The following is a 21,068-nucleotide window of genomic DNA, read 5'->3' as shown; positions in this document are numbered from 1 at the left end:
CTAAGTGGATGCTGGGACTCCATAAGGACCATGGGGATTATACCAAAGCTCCCAAACGGGCGGGAGAGTGCGGATGACTCTGCAGCACCGAATGAGCGAACCCTAGGTCCTCCTCAGCCAGGGTGTCAAACTTGTAGAATCTTGCAAACGTGTTTGACCCTGACCAAGTAGCTGCTCGGCAAAGTTGCAAAGCCGATACCCCTCAGGCAGCCGCCCAAGAAAAGCCCACCTTCCTCGTGGAATGGGCTTTCACAGATTTAGGATGCGGCAGTCCAGCCGCAGAATGCGCCAGCTAAATTGTGCTACAGATCCAGCGAGCAATAGTCTGCTTTGAAGCAGGAGCACCCAGCTTGTTGGGTGCATACAGGATAAAAAGCGAGTCAGTTTTCCTGACTCCAGCCGTCCTGGAAACATATATTTTCAAGGCCCTGACTACGTCCAGTAAGTTGGAGTCCTCCAAGTCCATAGTAGCCGCAGGCACCACAATAGGTTGGTTCACGTGAAAAGCAGATACCACCTTAGGGAGAAACTGGGGTCGAGTCCTCAATTCTGCCCTATCCATATGGAAAATCAGATAAAAGCTTTTACATGACAAAGCCGCCAATTCTGACACACGCCTGGCCGAAGCCAAAGCAAACCGCATGACCACTTTCCACGTGAGATATTTCAAATCCACGGTCTTAAGTGGCTCGAATCAATGTGACTTTAGGAAACTCAACACCACGTTGAGATCCCAAGGTGCCACTGGGGGCACAAAAGGGGGCTGAATATGCAGCACTCCCTTAACAAAAGTCTGAACTTCAGGCAGTGAAGCCAGTTCCTTCTGGAGGAAAATCTACAGAGCCGAAATTTGGACCTTAATGGAACCCAATTTTAGGCCCATAGTCACCCCTGACTGTAGGAAGTGCAGGAATTGACCCAGCTGAAATTCCTCCGTTGGGGCCTTCCTGGCCTCACACCAAGCAACATATTTCCGCCATATGCGGTGATAATGTTTTGCTGTAACATCCTTCCTAGCTTTAATCAGCGTAGGAATGACTTCCTCCGGAATGCCCTTTTCCTTTAGGATCCGGCGTTCAACCGCCATGCCGTCAAACGCAGCCGCGGTAAGTCTTGGAACACAGACAGGGCCCCTGCTGCAGCAGGTCCTGTCTGAGCGGCAGAGGCCATGGGTCCTCTGATACCATCTCTTGAAGTTCTGGGTACCAAGCCCTTCTTGGCCAACCCGGAACCATGAGTACAGTTCTTACTCCTCTCCTTCGTATTATCCTCAGTACCTTGGGAATGAGAGGAAGAGGAGGGAACACATAAACCGACTGGTACACCCACGGTGTCACTAGAGCGTCCACAGCTATCGCCTGAGGGTCTCTTGACCTGGCGCAATATCTTTTTAGCTTTTTGTTGAGGCGGGACGCCATCATGTCCACCTGTGGCCTTTCCCAACGATTTACAAGCATTTGGAAGACTTCTGGATGAAGTCCCCACTCTCCCAGGTGGAGGTCGTGCCTGCTGAGGAAGTCTGCTTCCCAGTTGTCCACTCCCGGAATGAACACTGCTGACAGTGCTAACACGTGATTTTCCGCCCAACGGAGAATCCTTGTGGATTCTGCCATCGCCATCCTGCTTCTCGTGCCACCCTGTTGGTTTACATGGGCGACCGCCGTGATGTTGTCTGACTGAATCAGTACTGGCTGGTTCTGAAGCAGGGGTCTTGCTTGACTTAGGGCATTGTAAATGGCCCTCAGTTCCAGAATATTTATGTGTAGGGAAGTCTCATGACTTGACCACAGCCCTTGGAAATTTCTTCCCTGTGTGACTGCCCCCCAGCCTCGAAGGCTGGCATCCGTGGTCACCAGGATCCAGTCCTGTATGCCGAATCTGCGGCCCTCTAGAAGATGAGCACTCTGCAGCCACCACAGCAGAGACACCCTGGTCCTTGGAGACAGGGTTATCAACCGATGCATCTGAAGATGCAATCCGGACCACTTGTCCAACAGGTCCCACTGAAAGGTTCTTGCATGGAACCTGCCGAATGGAATTGCTTCGTAGGAAGCTACCATCTTTCCCAGGACTCGCGTGCAGTGATGCACCGACACATGCCTTGGTTTCAGGAGGCCTCTGACTAGAGATGACAGCTCCTTGGCTTTCTCCTCCGGGAGAAACACTTTTTTCTGGTCTGTGTCCAGAACCATCCCCAGGAACAGTAGACGTGTCGTAGGGACCAGCTGTGACTTTGGAATATTGAGAATCCAACCGTGCTGTTGTAGCACCTCCTGAGATAGTGCTACCCCGACCACCAACTGCTCCCTGGACCTCACCCTTATTAGGAGATCGTCCAAGTACGGGATAATTAAAACTCCCTTTTTTCGAAGGAGTATCATAATTTCGGCCATTACCTTGGTAAATACCCTCGGTGCCGTGGACAGACCGAACGGCAACGTCTGTAATTGGTAAAGACAATCCTGTACAACAAATCTGAGGTACTCCTGGTGAGGATGGTAAATGGGGACATGCAGGTAAGCATCCTTGATGTCCAGTGATACCATGTAATCCCCCTCTTCCAGGCTTGCAATAACCGCCCTGAGCGATTCCATCTTGAACTTGAATTTTTTTATATATGTATTCAAGGATTTCAAATTTAAAATGGGTCTCACCGAACCGTCCGGTTTCGGTACCACAAACATTGTGGAATAGTAACCCCGTCCTTGTTGAAGTAGGGGCACCTTGACTATCACCTGCTGGGAATACAGCTTGTGTATTGCCTCTAACACTGCCTCCCTGTCTGAGGGAGTTGTTGGCAAGGCAGATTTGAAGAAACGGCAGGGGGGGGGGGGGGGGGGACACGTCTCGAATTCCTGCTTGTACCCCTGAGATACTACTTGAAGTATCCAGGGATCCACCTGTGAGCGAGCCCACTGATAGCTGAAGTTTTTGAGACGGGCCCCCACCGTACCTGACTCCACCTGTGGAGCCCCAGCGTCATGCGGCGGACTTGGCGGAAGCGGGGGAGGACTTTTGCTCATGGGAACTGGCTGTATGTTGCAGCTTTTTCCCCCTACCTCTCAGAAAGGACGCGCCTTTAACCCGCTTGCCCTTATGGGGTCGAAAGGACTGTACCTGATAATACGGTGCTTTCTTTGGCTGTGAGGGAACCTGGGGTAAAAATGCTGACTTCCCAGCTGTCGCTGTGGAAACTAGGTCCGAGAGACCATCCCCGAACAACTCCTCACCCTTATAAGGCAAAACTTCCATGTGCCTTTTTGAATCTGCATCACCTGTCCACTGCCGAGTCCATAAACCCCTCCTGGCAGAAATGGACATTGCACTAATTTTAGATGCCAGCCGGCAAATATCCCTCTGTGCATCTCTCATGTACAATACTGCGTCTTTTATATGCTCTATGGTTAGCAATATAGTGTCCCTGTCTAGGGTATCAATATTTTCCGACAGGGAATCTGACCACGCAGCTGCAGCACTGCACATCCATGCTGAAGCAATAGCTGGTCTCAGTATAATACCAGTGTGTGTATATACAGACTTCAGGATCGCCTCCTGCTTCCTATCAGCAGGCTCCTTTAGGGCGGCCGTATCCGGAGACGGTAGTGCCACCTTTTTTGACAAGCGTGTGAGCGCTTTATCTACCCTAGGGGGTGTTTCCCAACGTGACCTATCCTCTGGCGGGAAAGGGTACGTCATTAGTAACCTTTTAGAAATTACCAATTTCTTATCAGGTGAAGCCCACGCTTCTTCACACACTTCGTTTAATTCCTCAGATGAGGGAAAAACTACTGGTAGTTTTTTCTCCCCAAACATAATACCCTTTTTTGTGGTACCCGGGGTAGTAATGTGCAACACATTTTTCATTGCCTCAATCATGTAATGTGTGGCCCTATATGAAGTTACATTTGTCTCATCGTCGTCGACACTGGAGTCAGTATCCGTGTCGACATCTGTGTCTGCCATCTGAGGTAGCGGGCGTTTTAGAGCCCCTGATGGCCTTTGAGACGCCTGGGCAAGCACAGGCTGAGAAGCCGGCTGTCCCATGTCGTCAAACCTTTTATGTAAGGAGTTGACACTTTCACGTAATTCCTTCCATAAGTCCATCCACTCAGGTGTCGACCCCGCAGGGGGTGACATCACATTTACCGGCATCTGCTCCGCCTCCACATAAGCCTCCTCATCATACATGTCGACACAGCCGTACCGACACACTGCACACACAGGGAAAGCTCTGACAGAGGACAGGACCCCACAAAGCCCTTTGGGGAGACAGAGAGAAGGTATGCCAGCACACACCAGAGCGCTACACAGGGATCCCACTATAACTGAGTGTTTTTCCCTTATAGCTGCTTATATTATATATATATACAGTGTTCGCAAATACTCGCTATAGCGCGTATTTTACGCGCTATAAGCTCTGAGGGACTCCGTTTTGAAAAATGAACGGGTCCCACAGGACGCGCTGTGATCATTGCTGTGCACCGCAACTAATTCCAATCATGCTGTCTCGCCTTCCAATCACTGCGGTCAGGTGCTGCTGTGTCACTGTCAGATCCCCCGCCCACCCAGTCACCGTCATTCACTTTGGACATACCATAGATAGACAGGGAGGGTGGAACACGGTTGGTGCCGCCTCCCCTACACACAGCCGCGGCCGACATAGCAGAGAGTGGAGCGGCCTGCCGGCCATAATAATACATCAGGAGGTGAATGGTCGCGTGTCCGGCACAACCGCTATGGAGCTCGGGGCGGCCAGCAGAGGAGACTCGGAGCGGAGAGAGCTCTGTGCCGGCTATTGCCTTAAACCGCTGTTGTAAAGCCTGAACACGAAGAACCCCGGTTTGGGTCCCCTGCAATAGGCACCCTCAAACCCGGTAACATAGGTTAGAGACCACCCAGGGATCGGTAGCTTGTGTTATGTTTGTGTACATATAATAAGTATGTGTGTTTATGTATGTGGCTGTATGCATACAGTATGTACATGTATCTGTCTGAAAATATGAGTATGCATATGTACATATGAGTATGCATGTAGCTGTATGCATGTGTACATGTGTTTGTGTGGAGTATTTTTACACTAAGTTAGAGGTGCCAAACTTATAACCTAGTTACTAAGAAGTGGGCTCCCATTATCTATATTTGGCCATTCAGGTATGCAGTACCCTTCACTGCCCTAGCATATTTGCACAATGGCATAATACCACTTGGGCTAGCAGGGCAATAAAACACTAATGTGTATTGTCCAAGCCAGCAAAACTGCACTAGTGATCCTTTCTGTGCAGCCAGCAGATAGTTATATAACGTTACTTACAGCAGATGGGGCGTGCTGTATATTTACTAAAGCTGTCTGTGCAGCCAGCACATAAAATGATGTTATTTACAGGGTATGGGGAAGGGGTTGGGCTCAGGATACCGTCCGTTGGGATCCTGGCGGTCAGCATGCTGATGCTGGGATCCCGGCCACCAGAATGCCGGCAGAGGGTGAGCGCAGCGCAGCCCCTTTCGGGCTCACTGACTCGCCACAGGTTATATTCCCACTCTATGGGTGTCGCGGACACCCATGAGTGGGAATAGCCCTCAACCACCTACCGGTATGCTGACCGCCGGGATCCCGATCACCGGAATCGTGATTACATCCCATAGGGAAGTGTTTCTGGAAAAGATGTTCTGTAAAGCTAGGTACACACCTGGCCAGCCCACCAACCTATCTAACACCTAGTTACCAGCCCAGCAAAATGACAGAACAATCTAACAATAATGTCAGTACCCGTAGCTGTGTGCCCCCAAACAGAGCAACAATTGACTTGCTCTGTGGGGCGCCATCTAGTGGCCACCAGTGTGTGAAACACTTGAATTCCCCCCGTAAAGGTAAGGAGCAGTATTCACTTTTTAATATATTGGAATAGGAAGGGCATATACACTTACCAGTCGCCCCCCCTTGATGTGTCACGCTTGTCATCACAAGTGAGCTGGTATTTAAATGCCTGCCCAGTTGAGATGTTCTCCAGCGTTCCCTGCAGCAAATGTACAGGAAGTTGGCAGACCGCACATACACAAGCCAGATGCGCAGATGTATCTGCAGATATATTGCGCATCGTCTGCTGCCGGGTCGATGTGATATTTTTTTGAATGACGTCCCTCCGACGTACATTGGGGGCATGCTTAATATTTGCGGTTAATCACTGAAAACGGGTGTTTTCGGGGGAAATAGCTGCATTTTTTTTTTATAAATGGGCCAATAAGTGGGGGAGATGGATGTTTTTCTGTAGCTGAAAAGTAGGAGATTGGTGTGTGTTTTTTGTCTGCCATAAGTCAGTCTGTGATTATTTTTTGTTTGTTTGTAACTAATACCCCTTTTCCACTAACGAGCACGGGTCGCAGCCGGGAGCCTGACATGGGAGCTGCCCCCTGCTGCGACCCGTGCTCGGTCCCTTTCCCATTAGCAGTCACAACCCGGCAAATGCCGGGTTGGTGACGCTTCTAGTGACACGGCAGGGGCGGCGCAGGGAGATCAGATGATCTCCCAGCGCCGCCTTCCCTATGCACTGTAAACGGGAGCCGTGTCACCTCGACACGGCTCCCGTTCACACTAGACAGCTAGCCGGGTTGAACACATGCTCAACCCGGCTAGCTACCAGGGTAGGATTCCCGGATCACTTGATCCGGGTTTACCCTTTTCCACTTGCAAAAAACACGGGTAAATGCGCGCCCCCATGCATTTACCCGTGTTTTTTGAGCTAGTGGAAAAGGGGTATTAATGGAGGGAGAGCTGAGGGAATGGAATGTGGGTTTTGTCTGTGCCGGTACCGATGCTGATAAATGTGGGATTGTGTCTGACTGCTCACAAACACCTAAAAAATGTAGGATTATGAAAGCATTAAATATTCATTTAAGAGGCATGTTGAGTGGTCTGATGCTATGTAGTGGGATCAGATAGGCATTTAAGGGCATGTAGGAAGGCACATGGGAACCTCAAAAGTATATACTGAGATGGGACCCAGAAACCGTGAAATAGGACCCCAATTTTTTACAGTAAGGGGTCCCTGGGACCCACATAATTTTTCACTCAGCGCGATCACTGTATATATATATATATATATATATATATATATATATACTGCGCCTAAATTTAGTGCCCCCCCTCTCTTTTTTACCCTTCTGTAGTCAGGACGGCAGGGGAGAGCCAGGGAGCGATCCTTCCAGCGGAGCTGTGAGGGAAAAATGGGGCCAGTGTGCTGAGGGAGATAGCCCCGCCCCTTTTTCGGCAGACTTCTCCCGCATTTTCTGGAACTCTGGCAGGGGTATTTTTACACCTATATAGCCTTCCTGACTATATATGGTGTTGATTTGCCAGCCAAGGTGTATTATATTGCCCTCAGGGCGCCCCCCCCCCAGCGCCCTGCACCAATCAGTGACCGGAGTGTGAGGTGTGCATGAGGAGCAATGGCGCACAGCTGCAGTGCTGTGTGCTACCTTGTTGAAGACCGAAGTCTTCTGCCGCTGATTTTCCGGACCACCTTCTTGCTTCTGGCTCTGTAAGGGGGACGGCGGCGCGGCTCCGGGACCGGACGATCGAGGTCGGGCCCTGTGTTCGATCCCTCTGGAGCTAATGGTGTCCAGTAGCCTAAGAAGCCCAAGCTAGCTGCCAGCAGGTAGGTTCGCTTCTTCTCCCCTTAGTTCCTCGTAGCAGTGAGTCTGTTGCCAGCAGATCTCACTGAAAATAAAAAACCTAAATTTATACTTTCTTTTGTAGGAGCTCAGGAGAGCCCCTAGTGTGCATCCAGCTCAGCCGGGCACAAAAATCTAACTGAGGTCTGGAGGAGGGTCATAGTGGGAGGAGCCAGTGCACACCAGTTAGTCCTAAAGCTTTCTTTAGTTTGTGCCCAGTCTCCTGCGGAGCCGCTATTCCCCATGGTCCTTACGAAGTCCCAGCATCCACTTAGGATGTCAGAGAAATAAAAATAACTGAGCTACTAATTAAGTCACCTGTGCTGAAGCCTGGACATCACTAAATCCTGCACTGTGTGCCTTGAGGACCGTGGTTGGGAATGCCTGGGTTAGAGGCTTGAGCAGAGATAAGAGTTTGGAAATATGTTTGTTTGGCAGTGTCCAGGGCATTTTTATAAGAATGGTAGACAGTCTTATATGTGAGGAAGTCACTTGAAATACGAGATTTACGCCACTGACATTCAAGTTTTCGTGTGAGTTTTTGTAGTTGTCTTGTCAATTTGGAGTGCCATGGTTGACATCTAGGCCTACGTGGAGTGTGATGGGTAGCTGTAGCCACTTCATCAAGGGCTAGTTCTAGAGTCTCATTAAGGTGTGATACAGCCATCTCAGGAGAGGTGAATGCAGAAATAGGTGAAAGCAGTTGTTGGAGTGAAGTGGAAAGTTCTTGAAGATTAATTGTGTTAATATTTCTGCGGGTTTGAGGAAGATTGGAAGACTTCAGCAACACAGGGTTTGAAATAACAGAGGAGATAAGGTTGTGATCTGAGAGGGGGAAAGGAGTGTTAGTGAGTTCAGAGATGGAGCATAGTCTGGTGAATACTAGATCAAGGCAGTGGCCCGCCTGATGAGTAGAGGAGTCAGTCCATTGGGAGAGGCCAAGAGAGGAGGTTAGAGAGAGTAGTTTGGAGGCGTGCGCAGCAGATTTTGGACAATAAATAGCAATATTGAAATCACCCATGATAATGGTGGAGATGTCAGAGGATAGGAAGTGAGGGAGCCAGGCAGAAAAATCTAATACCAATCAAATAACAAAACAAATGTTTTGTAATGTAATCAATACTGTAAACTAAACTATGAAAACAGGACTTTAATACTTACGTTAAATATTTTTCTCTGAGTCCAGTGGAGGACACTGGCTCTTCAAGTACAGAAAACTAGTTAGGACATTGCAAAATATATATACACAATGATTAATAGTGCCAATCAACCCTCTTATATCTAGAGAACGCATTTATACTCCTAAACAAGTCCCAGAAGAGAGACAGTAATAAACAAAAACAAACAGGACCAACTTAAATAATTAAATAATTAAAAACACTTTTACAGGAGAAATGGGGTGTATATATGCGAGTGCTCAGTGAACTCATTGGGCTCAGAGAAAAGGATTTAATGAAAGTATAAAAACCTGATTATCACTTGCATCCACAAAGGGACACTGGACAATAGTTGCCACTACAGATGGATACTTTTATAGAGTTACAGTGCCTTGAAGATATTCAGGGCAGATATACTAAGCTCGATGAAGTGATAAAGTGGAAGATGATAAAGGACCAGCCAATCAGATCCTAACTGCCATGTTACAGGCTGGGTTTGTAAAATGACAGTTAGGAGCGGACTGGCTGGTGCGTTATCACCTTCCACTTTATCATTTCACGAGCTTAATAAATCTGCCCCTCAGTCACTAAAGTGCCGCAGTTCCTCCATAGATGGATTTTGAAGTAGTGTCTTACAATATGTTGATTCAACTACAACTTATATCCCTTTTCCACCTACTAAGCATGGGTTGCAGCCGAGAGCCTGACACGGGTGCTAACCAGCTGCGGCCCGTGCTCAGCCCCCTTTCCCACTGCGCTCACCAACCCGGCATATTGCCGGGTTGGTGATGCTGCTAGCGACACGGCAGAGGTGGCACTGGGAGATCACATGATCTCCCAGCGCCGCCCTTCCATAGACTGAACGGGAGCCGTGTCACATCGACACGGCTTCCGTTTACACTGCACAGCTTACCGGGTTGAACTCGTGATCCGGGTTGACCCTTTTCCACTAGCAAAAAACACAGGTAAATGCGCACCTCCGTGCATTTATCCGTGTTTTTGGAGCTAGTGGAAAAGGGGTATTAGATACCACCTTTGGTTGAAAAGAAAGCTTTATCTGGAAAGTAGCCCTATCGTCAGTCAGATGGCAAGAATTGCAGGAAAGAGGGTCAGATTCTGATTTGGGGCAAAGGAGAAAAAAAAAGTACTGATATGTCTACACATCTTGCCTTAATACGCCATGTAGTGGGAGATGCCTGGCGTTAGTGAGCTGACAGATACCGTGCAAGTCAGTTAATGTTGGGCATCTTTTTTTGGGCGAAAATGCATTTTATGGTGTGTACACATGGTGAGATCCTTGCTATGCCCGATTTTCACTTGCGATTTCCCTTGAACATTGGCATTGCAAGCTCTGTACAAACGGTGCAATATGCACTAACTTTCCTTTCAATTTTGACTATATAGGCAAAATCGTAAGTAAAGTTAAGTGCATATCGCACTGTATTTACACACCTTTAGTGCTTTGCCTTCTCACAAAGCTATATCTGTTTGCCTGGACTTTACCTTGCCAATTGCAATCACTTCCAGTATCCTGTTAGCAACTGCATCTAGCAACTAACTTTCCATTCAGTACCATATCATTGTCATTATTGCCTTTAACTACCTGGATTTGTTGCCTGTTCATTTTACTGCCTAAAACCTTCACTCGCCAGTTCTATCCAGTCATTGCTTATCAGTATACTCCATCCACAGTTATCAAGTATTCATTCTTCAACCACAGTTATCAAGTACTCATTTTTCAGTGTTCTTCAGCCACAGTTATCAAGTAGCCACAGTTATCAAGTATTCATTCTTCAGTGTTCTTCAGCCAGTTATCAAGTATTCATTCTTTAGGGTTCTTCAACCAGTTATCAAGTATTCATTCTTCAGTGTTCTTCAGCCAGTTATCAAGTATTCATTCTTCAGTGTTCTTCAGCCAGTTATCAAGTATTCATTCTTCAGTGTTCTTCAGCCAGTTATCAAGTATTCATTCTTCAGTGTTCTTCAGCCAGTTATCAAGTATTCATTCTTTAGGGTTCTTCAACCAGTTATCAAGTATTCATTCTTCAGTGTTCTTCAGCCAGTTATCAAGTATTCATTCTTCAGTGTTCTTCAGCCAGTTATCAAGTATTCATTCTTCAGTGTTCTTCAGCCAGTTATCAAGTATTCATTCTTCAGTGTTCTTCAGCCAGTTATCAAGTATTCATTTTTTAGGGTTCTTCAGCCAGTTATCAAGTATTCATTCTTCAGTGTTCTTCAGCCAGTTATCAAGTATTCATTCTTCAGTGTTCTTCAGCCAGTTATCAAGTATTCATTTTTTAGGGTTCTTCAGCCAGTTATCAAGTATTCATTCTTCAGTGTTCTTCATCCACAGTTATCAAGTATTCATTCTTCAGTGTTCTTCAGCCAGTTATCAAGTATTTATTTTTCAGTGTTCTTCGGTCAGTTATCAAGTAATCATTATTCAGTGTTCTTCAGCCAGTTATCAAGTAATCATTCTTCAGTGTTCTTCAGCCACAGTTATCAAGTAATCATTAATCAGTGTTCTTCATCCACATTTATCAAGTATTCATTCTTCAGTGTTCTTCAGCCACAGTTATCAAGTATTCATTCTTAAGTGTTCTTCAGCCACAGTTATCAAGTATTCATTATTCAGTGTTCATCAGCCACAGTTAGGCAGTATTTATTCCTCAGTGTTCTTCAACTGCAGTAATAAAGTACCCAATCTTCCAAGTAATAATCTCATGAACATTGTTTCCTGTACTTGTTTCTTATCCTGGGTCTCCAGACTGTGGAATTCAAATATACAATCTTTAAACTACTGTATTTGGACATTAATACTTGTACCATAATTGTGACTGAACTCTGATCCCTGTTGTTTGCCTCCTAAGTACTGCTTTACCCTGCTTGAAACAGGCGGTTGCACTTTGAACATTGGTTGTTTCCTGAGAGTATGTCCATACAGGGGAAAAACCCAAGTGAACCCTGACATATGGCCAGCTTTATTCACATCGCTATGCGAACAAGACACACAAGCAGACTCTGAGCGTCTGCGGATGTATATGCACACGGAATGCTACGTAACAACAGTGTTTTCTAGGTAACCATTTTGTATGCAGATACAGCCGCGGTCACACACAGAATATAGGAAATTTATAATATTAATCATCATAAGCTGCTTGTGCGTCCTATTCATATCGTATTGTGAATAAAAAGCATTTTAACAGAAAATGGCGCAAGTAAAGACGCTTGTGCTACAGAGTCACACCATGGCATGGTGTGACTGTAAGGGCTGTTTAACGTGCAGGCAGGCTAGATGTAAATGTACACATCTGTAACTCTGCACCTGGAACAAAACATGTGCATGCAGGGTAAATACTGGCTGTTTTTGCATCTAAACCACAAATGCTGGACAGCTTAATTTTTACAGGGCAATTTCAATTTCAATTTGGACAAGCCCCTTTCAAATACAGTATAAGTACCTCTACACATTTTGGATCAGCCCCATCTGCAGTGCAGCATAGTTTTGCCAAAATGAAAAATTGTCTTTTTTTGCTTTCCAGCTCTGACAGCCTGAAGGTCATGGAATTGAACCAGAGAAATAATTATTCTATTCTATGTGTACTATCTCAAGTTGTTCAAAAGGCGACAGTAAGAAGCAACACCCTGCAAACATTTTTTTTTTTAAAGTATGTACTTGCAGTAGGAGTGGTAAGTAGGAGCGGTACACTTTTAATGAAGAAAACAGAAAGCCAGGGAAACATTATATAACTATTATATAACTATTGAGCCAATCAGCCTGATTGGCTGATCAGGCTATTAACTGAATAGTGTGTATGCAGGAATTTGAGGGTGTGTACACACGGTGAGATTTGGGCTATGCCTGATTCTCACTATGCGACAGGGGCCGAGCCGGCACATAGTCAGTTTCGCAGCACATAATGAGTGTGCTTGCGATATTGGCTATGTGCGATTTTGGCTAAGTTTCAATTTTGACTATCTCTTCTACAGAGATAGTCAAAATTGACTTGCCTGCACAGTCTATCTATTCTTGCGATGCGACCGCGCATCGGCATTGAATCGGGATCGCAAGTTGACTTTCACCTTTGCGATCTGCACTAACTTTTCTTACGATTTTGACTATATAGTCAGAATTGTAAGAAAAAAATCTCACCATGTGTACACACCCTTTGAGTATTTCTAGCCGGTAAATGGCTTCAAACACACTTGCAACACTCATATAGGGAGGATGACATAATATGTGCTGCATGCTACTGTATATTGTTCCTGACCTCGGTATCCAGTTAAGGAGATAAAGAGAAAGTACACCCTGGGCCAGAAATTGCTCAGTGTGTGTGGGTGCCCACTAATCCGATAATAGCTCTGTCAGATTGGAGCAATTAAGCCTTCCTACAAAAACAGTAGAAAGCAAACGTGTCCGGGGGAACACTCTTTGTTGTGTAGGACGAAGTTATCCAGTGAAAAAATCCTCCAGTTTCCCATCCATGGTACAAACGAGGCTGATATGACCAAAACCAAAGAAGCGGTCAAAGTATTGCTTGAGACAGATTAATCTGTTGTCTGGTCAAATTAGAACATGACTGGTTTTGAGAAGAGTGTCTTTTGATATGCCCCAACCCCTTGCTGCTGGACAGAAGAAAAAAAAAGGATCAGTCTGAAAGCAAAGTCAGAGATTCTGCCATTATTAAGAGATCATTCAGTTAAGGTATGATCACTATTATCTCAAGAAAGCAGCCATGACTGGCCAAACCGGTCAAGCTGTCCCACATAATAAAATCGAAAGTGGTGAGATTGAACTGGACATGGAGACTGAGCAGACGTAAATTTTAAAGACTCCTCTGACTCCTCAATGCCCTGGATGATTAGTAACTTATGAATCACTAAATCATACACCATAAGGTGTCTTGCACAGTCCGTTTTCAAAACATGAGGAATACGCAATATCCGATTCCTCCACTACCACATCCACTTCTTAGGAAAACAATTCTGATCCAAAGCAAGACCAGACCGAAACAGAACTCAGATGTTGAGAAATATAACTTTACAAGACCTTGTTTCAACGTAGCCAGACATTGAACAAGTGTGCCTTGGGGGAGGGGGGGGTAATTCAGATGTGATCGTAGTTGTGCTAAATTTAGCACATCTACGATCAGTTTCTCAGACATCCGGGTGGACGCCCAGCACAGGGCTAGTCCGACCCGCAATGCTTTTGCACCCATTGAGTAGCTCCCTGTCAGCGCAGCTCCTGCGCGCTCGCAGGCCGCCGCGTCCAGAGCGTGACGTCACACGGCCACTGCGGCCCACCCCCACAATGGTCCAGACACGACTGCGTTGTCCGGATGGTGTTCTAACGCCGTTGGCATGCCCCCTCCCGCCTGCATCTGCCTGTCAATCAAGCAGAGGCGAACATAGCCATGAGATGCTTTTAACATCTCACTGGGCTCCCAGGGTGCGCACGCGCAGCGATCCAGTCTGAATTACCCCCTTAGTGCATTGATGAGGTCCCTGCTCATCTCTGGCCAAACACACAGAGATGCATGGAGTTATTCACGTAAGATTCAGCAAGAGGTGGAGGGTAGGGTTCATTTGCCTACAACTAGAGGATTCAGGGACACATGTTATTAAGCCTGGAGAACTGATAAAGTGGACGGTGATAACACACCAACCAATCAGCTCATAATTGTCAAGTAACAGACTGGGTTTGAAATTGACAGCTAGGAGCTGATTGCCTGGTGTGTTATCAACTTCCACTTTATCATTTCTCCAGGCTTAATACATCTGCCTCAGTGAACTCAGGACTTTTTGGGAGAAAAACACAGGTGAAGCATCACCAGCCTATATCTGCTCTTATTCAACGACAGGAGAACAAGGAGAAAAAAAGTCAGAGCACATAACATGGAAAAGTGCGTCAGGCATCAACAGACATACAAAACTCAGCAGAAATAACACACAGCCACCCATCTATCCTAGCCCAGTCATGCATACTTTCCTGCAGCCCAGAACATTGTGGAGAGCAGGACCTGCTAGAACAGTGGGGGGAATTCAGACCAGATCGCTGCTGTGCGGGTGATCAGGTCTGTACTGCGCATGCACCGGTGTGTCAGACGACTGCACCGGGCATCGTGCATAGCAACGGGATGATGCGTAAAAAGCGATTGCATGGGTAATTGCAAGGTGACTGACAGGAGGAGACAGTTTGTGGGTGGCAGCTGACCGTTTTCTAGGAGTGTCCGGGAAAACGCAGGAGGGACCAGGCGTTTGGAGGGAGGGATTCTGGCATCAGCTCTGGCCCCGATCATCGCAGCAGCTGAGTAAGTCCTGGGTTAAGCAGACACTGCACAAATTCATGTTTGGGCAGCTCTGCTACAAATGCGATCGCACACAGCAAATACCCTCCCCCTGTAGGCGGCGACTACCTGATTGCAGGGATGCAAAAAACGCACCCTAGCGATCAGATCTGAATTACCCCCAGTGTCTGCTTAAGTCTGATTTGCGGTCTAAAGCAGCAGAAAAAATGATGAAGACATTTCACTGGAGGATATCTCTTGCAAAATAGACTCACTGGCTGCACAAGGAACGGGACTGGTATCCATAGTAGAAGTGCAGGCCCAGAATAGTTCTGCACCGTACACATGATAAAATCCAGAATAATATAAAAATTAGATATTATTGAGCTGTCACTTACAGATGTGTCCTCATACATCTTGCCCCAGTAAGCCATGCAGCGGGAGATGCCTGGAGTGAGCGAGCTGAAAGGTCCTGTGCAACTCCGTTAGTGATGGGTGTCTTTTTTTTGCCAAAACTATGCGAATAAGTCACACAAGCAGACTCTGCTGATTAAAATGACATGTGGCATGCCTATGCTTTGTGTGCGACTGTATCTGAATACGAAATGCTACGTTAGTGTTTTCTAGGAAAACGCTGTAGCATATCATCTCATTTGCATATACAGCCGTGGTCACACACAGAATATAGGCATGTCATATGTTATTTTAATCAGAAAAGCTGCTTGTGTGTACTATTTGCACCATTTTGCAAATAAAACGTTGCACGAAAAAAAGATGCTCGGCAATACCAAGTCACACCACAGCATGGAGGATAAATGTAAGTGCACACATCTGTATAATATTTATATTTAGAGGTCTACTGCATATAGAGGAGAAGAGAATGTAATATGCATAAACCATTTCAATGGATAGGTGTTATTGGTCTTGTTCTGTTACCTCAGCTGCTGTGTTAATTCGGACATATCCACTTTTCTGCAATATGGACCAGGCAATTTCTGTGTCACTAACATTCATCTGACATCCATAGGTCTCCAAATAAACTAAAAAAACAATATTAGATAAAATGTAGGAGTGGACAACAGAAGGATTAATGCATTAGTTAACATTAAATACTTTCCGATTGCTTATAGTATAGAGACAGCACCAAAGTATTGGCTCAGTTTGGAGGCCAATCACACTAGCACTGGCTCTCAGTGAAAACCTTTACAATGTCACCCATTTTGACAGATTCTTTAAGGAAAGCTATACATTGTTTTACCAAGTTTGCAAAATGTCCCATGCATTATCCCTTTTTTACCACTAGGTGACACTATTGAACCAACGTTCACCTGCATGAAAATCTACCTGTTTATGTAAATAAACTTCTCTGCGTGCATCTTCATAAAAATACTTGTGCACTGTAAGTAAAGCAACATCTGTGTTTTTGGGACAACTGTTTTCTGCATTACATTACCAATAGAAAGGCATAGCGAGTGCCACTCTTCCTTGTGTAGTGGAAGTAATTTCATATTCTTTCAGTGGAACAATTTACAAAAACAACTTTTACCTTTTTACTACAAAATAGACTGCGTCTGTAGATATAGCAAGCACCACCAGACGTCAGTTTTAATACATTTTATTGCACAACAGTAAAACATAATCAATGAATCCTTCAAAAATACATAAATCACATACATTTCATGAAAAAGCATAAAGCTAGGTGATATTAAAAAACACAAACTTATGGAGTTCTCACCCCGCTGGTTGTGTCCAAGAATATTATCCTTATAAGATGCAAATAATGATTTCACACATTAATCCCCAACCACGTTAAATGTAGAAATGGTCACAGGTTCAGAAATAATAGACTTGTAAACAGATTTCTTTGTCCTGATAATAATTGCGAAATTCTTCTTAAATAAGAAGTGTGCTCAAAATATGATCCATGTAGTTGTCATGTTGCCTTTTTCTTTCTAAAGATTAGCAGGTGTTCCTGTCTCATCCAATACACAACTATCTGCCTGGACTACTGCAATCTCCCCCACAGAAGCCTTCATTTCAACTATTCCCACTGTGTTATGGGGTTATTCAGAGTTGTTAGCAAACCATAAAAGCACACTAATGGACAAATACATGTTGCATTGCATGGGGGGCAGATATAACATGTGCAGAGAGAGTTAGATTTGGGTGGGGTGTGTTCAATCTGAAATCTAAATTGCAGAGTAAAAATAAAGCAGCCAGTATTTACCCTGCACAGAAACAAAATAACCCACCCAAATCTATCTCTCTCAGCACGTTATATCTGCCCCACCTGCACTGCACGTGGTTTTGCTCAATTGCTAACTTTGTTGGTTTGCTAACCACTCTGAATAACCTACATAACAGTTACAATAATCTTCCTCTCACACTGTTCAACATCCATAGCACCACTCTCTCACTGGCTTCCAATAATCTAATTCCAACAAAGCCACTGCACCTCATCCCAAGCCCTGACGGAATGGTATCGGTATTCCGAAACTGGGATGCCAGCAGTCAGAATACAGACAGTGGCATCCCAACACCTACTAGGTAAGGTATGCTAGCCCCAATCCCTAACCTCCCCCCCCCCCCCAAGCAGACTAACCCTAACCTTCACTCCCCACAACCTAACCCTATTCCCCCCCCCCCCCCCAATGCAGCCTAAACCTGTCCTCCTGACCGAATCCCGTCCCAACTTGTCGCTATTCTTGCTTCAACATACTCTCTTCATTATGCTCTCTCAGATAGGCCTCCAACTTTAGCCTTGCCTTTACCTTTACTGACTACTCACCAAAACTTTTCCCACACTGCTCTGCACTTACAGGACAAAGGGGTCTATTTACTAAGCCCTGAATGGAGACTTTGGGGGACATTTACTAAGCAGTGATAAGAGCAGAGAAATGAGTCAGTGGAGAAGTTGCCCCATCAACCAATCAGCAGCTCTGTATAATTTTATAGTATGCAAATTACAGATGTTACTTCAGTGATGATTGGTTGCTATGGGCTCACTTCTCCGCTCTTATCACTGCTTAGTAAATGTCCCCCAAAGTCCCAACCAACCAGCTGCTAACTGACATTTTTCAAACACAGCCTGTAACATGGCAGTTAGAAGCTGATTGGCTGGTACTTTATCTCCATCCACAGCTTAGTAAATAGACCCCTTGCAACCTTGCTTGGCCAAACTGTACACCAAACTTTCATATTTTCTCATATACCCTACCTCTTTTCTATGGCCTAAGTCACCCCCTCCTGAAACCACTCCTCTCTTCCTCTAGTAACTTACAATGGCAGGGCCCTCACTACATATGGTTCTCATCGACACACCTTTCACCCACGTGTCTGTCCCTGTCCGTTTTTCAATGCAAGTTTTCATTTTTCCCTTACTGCTCCATACAAATAACAATGGTGATAGCAAAGAGTGTCAAATCATTATACAGACCTTTGTTATTTACTGGCGGTAAGGAATTCTCTGTTATATAATGAGGTGCATCTTCTTCCACAGAGGGATATATAGGAGAGGTGTTAGCAAAAAATTCGTTCAGACGTGGCCCTGCTGCCAGCCTGGAACTAAACTCGTCCTTCCTAGTTGTGCTTTTCTGAGTACATGAGATGCTGGTAGATAGACATCTATATGACAGGCATACTTTAACTCGGGAAAGAAAGCGAGATAGTTTCAAAGGTTCCATGAGTGATGACCAATACCTACAGTGTAAAAAACAAAAACACAACAAAAGTTTGAAATTGACTAAAAGCTTGAAATTAAGGAATAAAGTCTGTTTAACAACTTGTTAGGGTGTGTACACACGGTGAGATATTTTCTTACGATTTTAACTATAGTCAAAATCGTAAGAAAAGTTAGTGCAGATCGCAAGGTGAAAGTCACTTGCGATTCCGATTCAATGCCGATGCGCGGTCGGCATCGCAAGCCTAGATAGACTGAGTAGGCAAGTCAATTTTGACTCTCTCTATAGAAGAGATAGTTAAAATTGACACTTAGCCAAAATCGCACATAGTCAGTATCGCAAGCACAGTCATTATGTACTTGCGATGCCGGCCTAGCCCCTGTCACATAGGGGTATATGCAATTGTGGTCGAATTCCCGAAATTGGCGAATTTCGGGTCATTTTCGACCAAAAAAAAAAATTCCCCTATGCAATGCAGTGCTTTCCGACCAAAAAACGGACTTTCAAAATTCGACTTTTTGAAATTCGACTTTTTGCAAATTCGACTTTTCTGCAATGATACAAGTGCTGCAATTCGACCAAAGCATATTCAATTCAAGTTTGGAAATTCGACAGCAGTGCTTTTAGACAGCAAATTCGTCATTTTCAATCCGCCACACTTTGGAGGGTGAAAACAAATAAAAAAAATTTAAACATGTTTTTTTTTGAGTTTTTTTTTTTGGGAATAGCAGATCTATTTATATTAGAAGGGATTAGGTATTTTTTTTTTTTTGGGGGGAGGCACAAATATTATTTATATATTTTTTAAAATATTATTTTATTTTTTTATTTTTTTTTATTGCTGGAACGGTAAAATCAGGAAAAAAAATGGCGTGGGGTCCCCCCTCCAAAGCATAACCAGCCTCGGGCTCATTGAGCTGGTCCTGGTTCTAAAAATGCGGGGAAAAAATTGACAGGGGATCCCCCGTATTTTTAAAACCAGCACCGGGCTCTGCGCCTGATGCTGGTGCCAAAAATACGGGGGACAAAACGAGTAGGGGTCCCCCGTATTTTTAACACCAGCATCGGGCTCCACTAGCTGGACAGATAATGCCACAGCCGGGGGTCACTTTTATGCCGTGCCCTGCGGCCGTGGCATCAAATATCCAACTAGTCACCCCTGGCCGGGGTACCCTGGGGGAGTGGGGACCCCTTCAATCAAGGGGTCCCCCCCCCCAGCCACCCAAGGGCCAGGGGTGAAGCCCGAGGCTGTCCCCCCCCATCCAATGGGCTGCGGATGGGGGGGCTGATAGCCTTTGTGATTAAAAAAAAGATATTGTTTTTTCCATTAGTACTACAAGTCCCAGCAAGCCTCCCCCGCAAGCTGGTACTTGGAGAACCACAAGTACCAGCATGCGGGAGAAAAACGGGCCCGCTGGTACCTGTAGTACTACTGGAAAAAAAATACCCAAATAAAAACAGGACACACACACCGTCGACAGTAAAACTTTTTCTCTATCGTCCTAAGTGGATGCTGGGGTTCCTGAAAGGACCATGGGGAATAGCGGCTCCGCAGGAGACAGGGCACAAAAGTAAAGCTTTTACAGGTCAGGTGGTGTGTACTGGCTCCTCCCCCTATGACCCTCCTCCAGACTCCAGTTAGATTTTTGTGCCCGGCCGAGAAGGGTGCAATTCTAGGTGGCTCTCATAAAGAGCTGCTTAGAGAGTTTAGCTTAGGTTTTTTATTTTACAGTGATTCCTGCTGGCAACAGGATCACTGCAACGAGGGACAGAGGGGAGAAGAAGTGAACTCACCTGCGTGCAGGATGGATTGGCTTCTTGGCTACTGGACATGAAGCTCCAGAGGGACGATCACAGGTACAGCCTGGATGGTCACCGGAGCCACGCCGCCGGCCCCCTCACAGATGCTGAAGCAAGAAGAGGTCCAGAATCGGCGACTGAAGACTCCTGCAGTCTTCTTAAGGTAGCGCACAGCACTGCAGCTGTGCGCCATTTTCCTCTCAGCACACTTCACACGGCAGTCACTGAGGGTGCAGGGCGCTGGGGGGGGGCGCCCTGGGAGGCAAATGAAAACCTTTAAAAAGGCTAAAAATACCTCACATATAGCCCCAGAGGCTATATGGAGATATTTACCCCTGCCTAAATGTACTAAATAGCGGGAGACGAGCCCGCCGAAAAAGGGGCGGGGCCTATCTCCTCAGCACACGGCGCCATTTTCTGTCACAGCTCCGCTGGTCAGGAAGGCTCCCAGGTCTCTCCCCTGCACTGCACTACAG

General features: G+C 45.8%; 1 protein-coding gene across 8 annotated transcripts in view; it reads right to left on the bottom strand.

The window, feature by feature from the left end:
* The window catches only part of CDK5RAP1 (CDK5 regulatory subunit associated protein 1), a 161,835-nt gene that overhangs the window by 130,850 nt on the left and 9,917 nt on the right, over nucleotides 1–21,068 (bottom strand). For all 8 annotated transcript variants that reach the window (XM_063960398.1, XM_063960396.1, XM_063960395.1 and 5 more), the window contains 2 exons: nucleotides 18,549–18,811; nucleotides 16,049–16,152 (listed from right to left, as the gene is read on the bottom strand). In XM_063960398.1, the coding sequence (XP_063816468.1) occupies nucleotides 16,049–16,152; nucleotides 18,549–18,795 (351 nt within the window). In that variant the 5' untranslated portion in view covers nucleotides 18,796–18,811. The remainder of the gene's footprint in view (nucleotides 1–16,048; nucleotides 16,153–18,548; nucleotides 18,812–21,068) is intronic.

Source organism: Pseudophryne corroboree, chromosome 3 (assembly GCF_028390025.1).
Source record: "Pseudophryne corroboree isolate aPseCor3 chromosome 3, aPseCor3.hap2, whole genome shotgun sequence".
Lineage (NCBI taxonomy): Eukaryota > Metazoa > Chordata > Amphibia > Anura > Myobatrachidae > Pseudophryne > Pseudophryne corroboree.
Note: the sequence above shows the minus strand (reverse complement) of the source record. Positions and strands in the feature narration are given on the sequence as shown.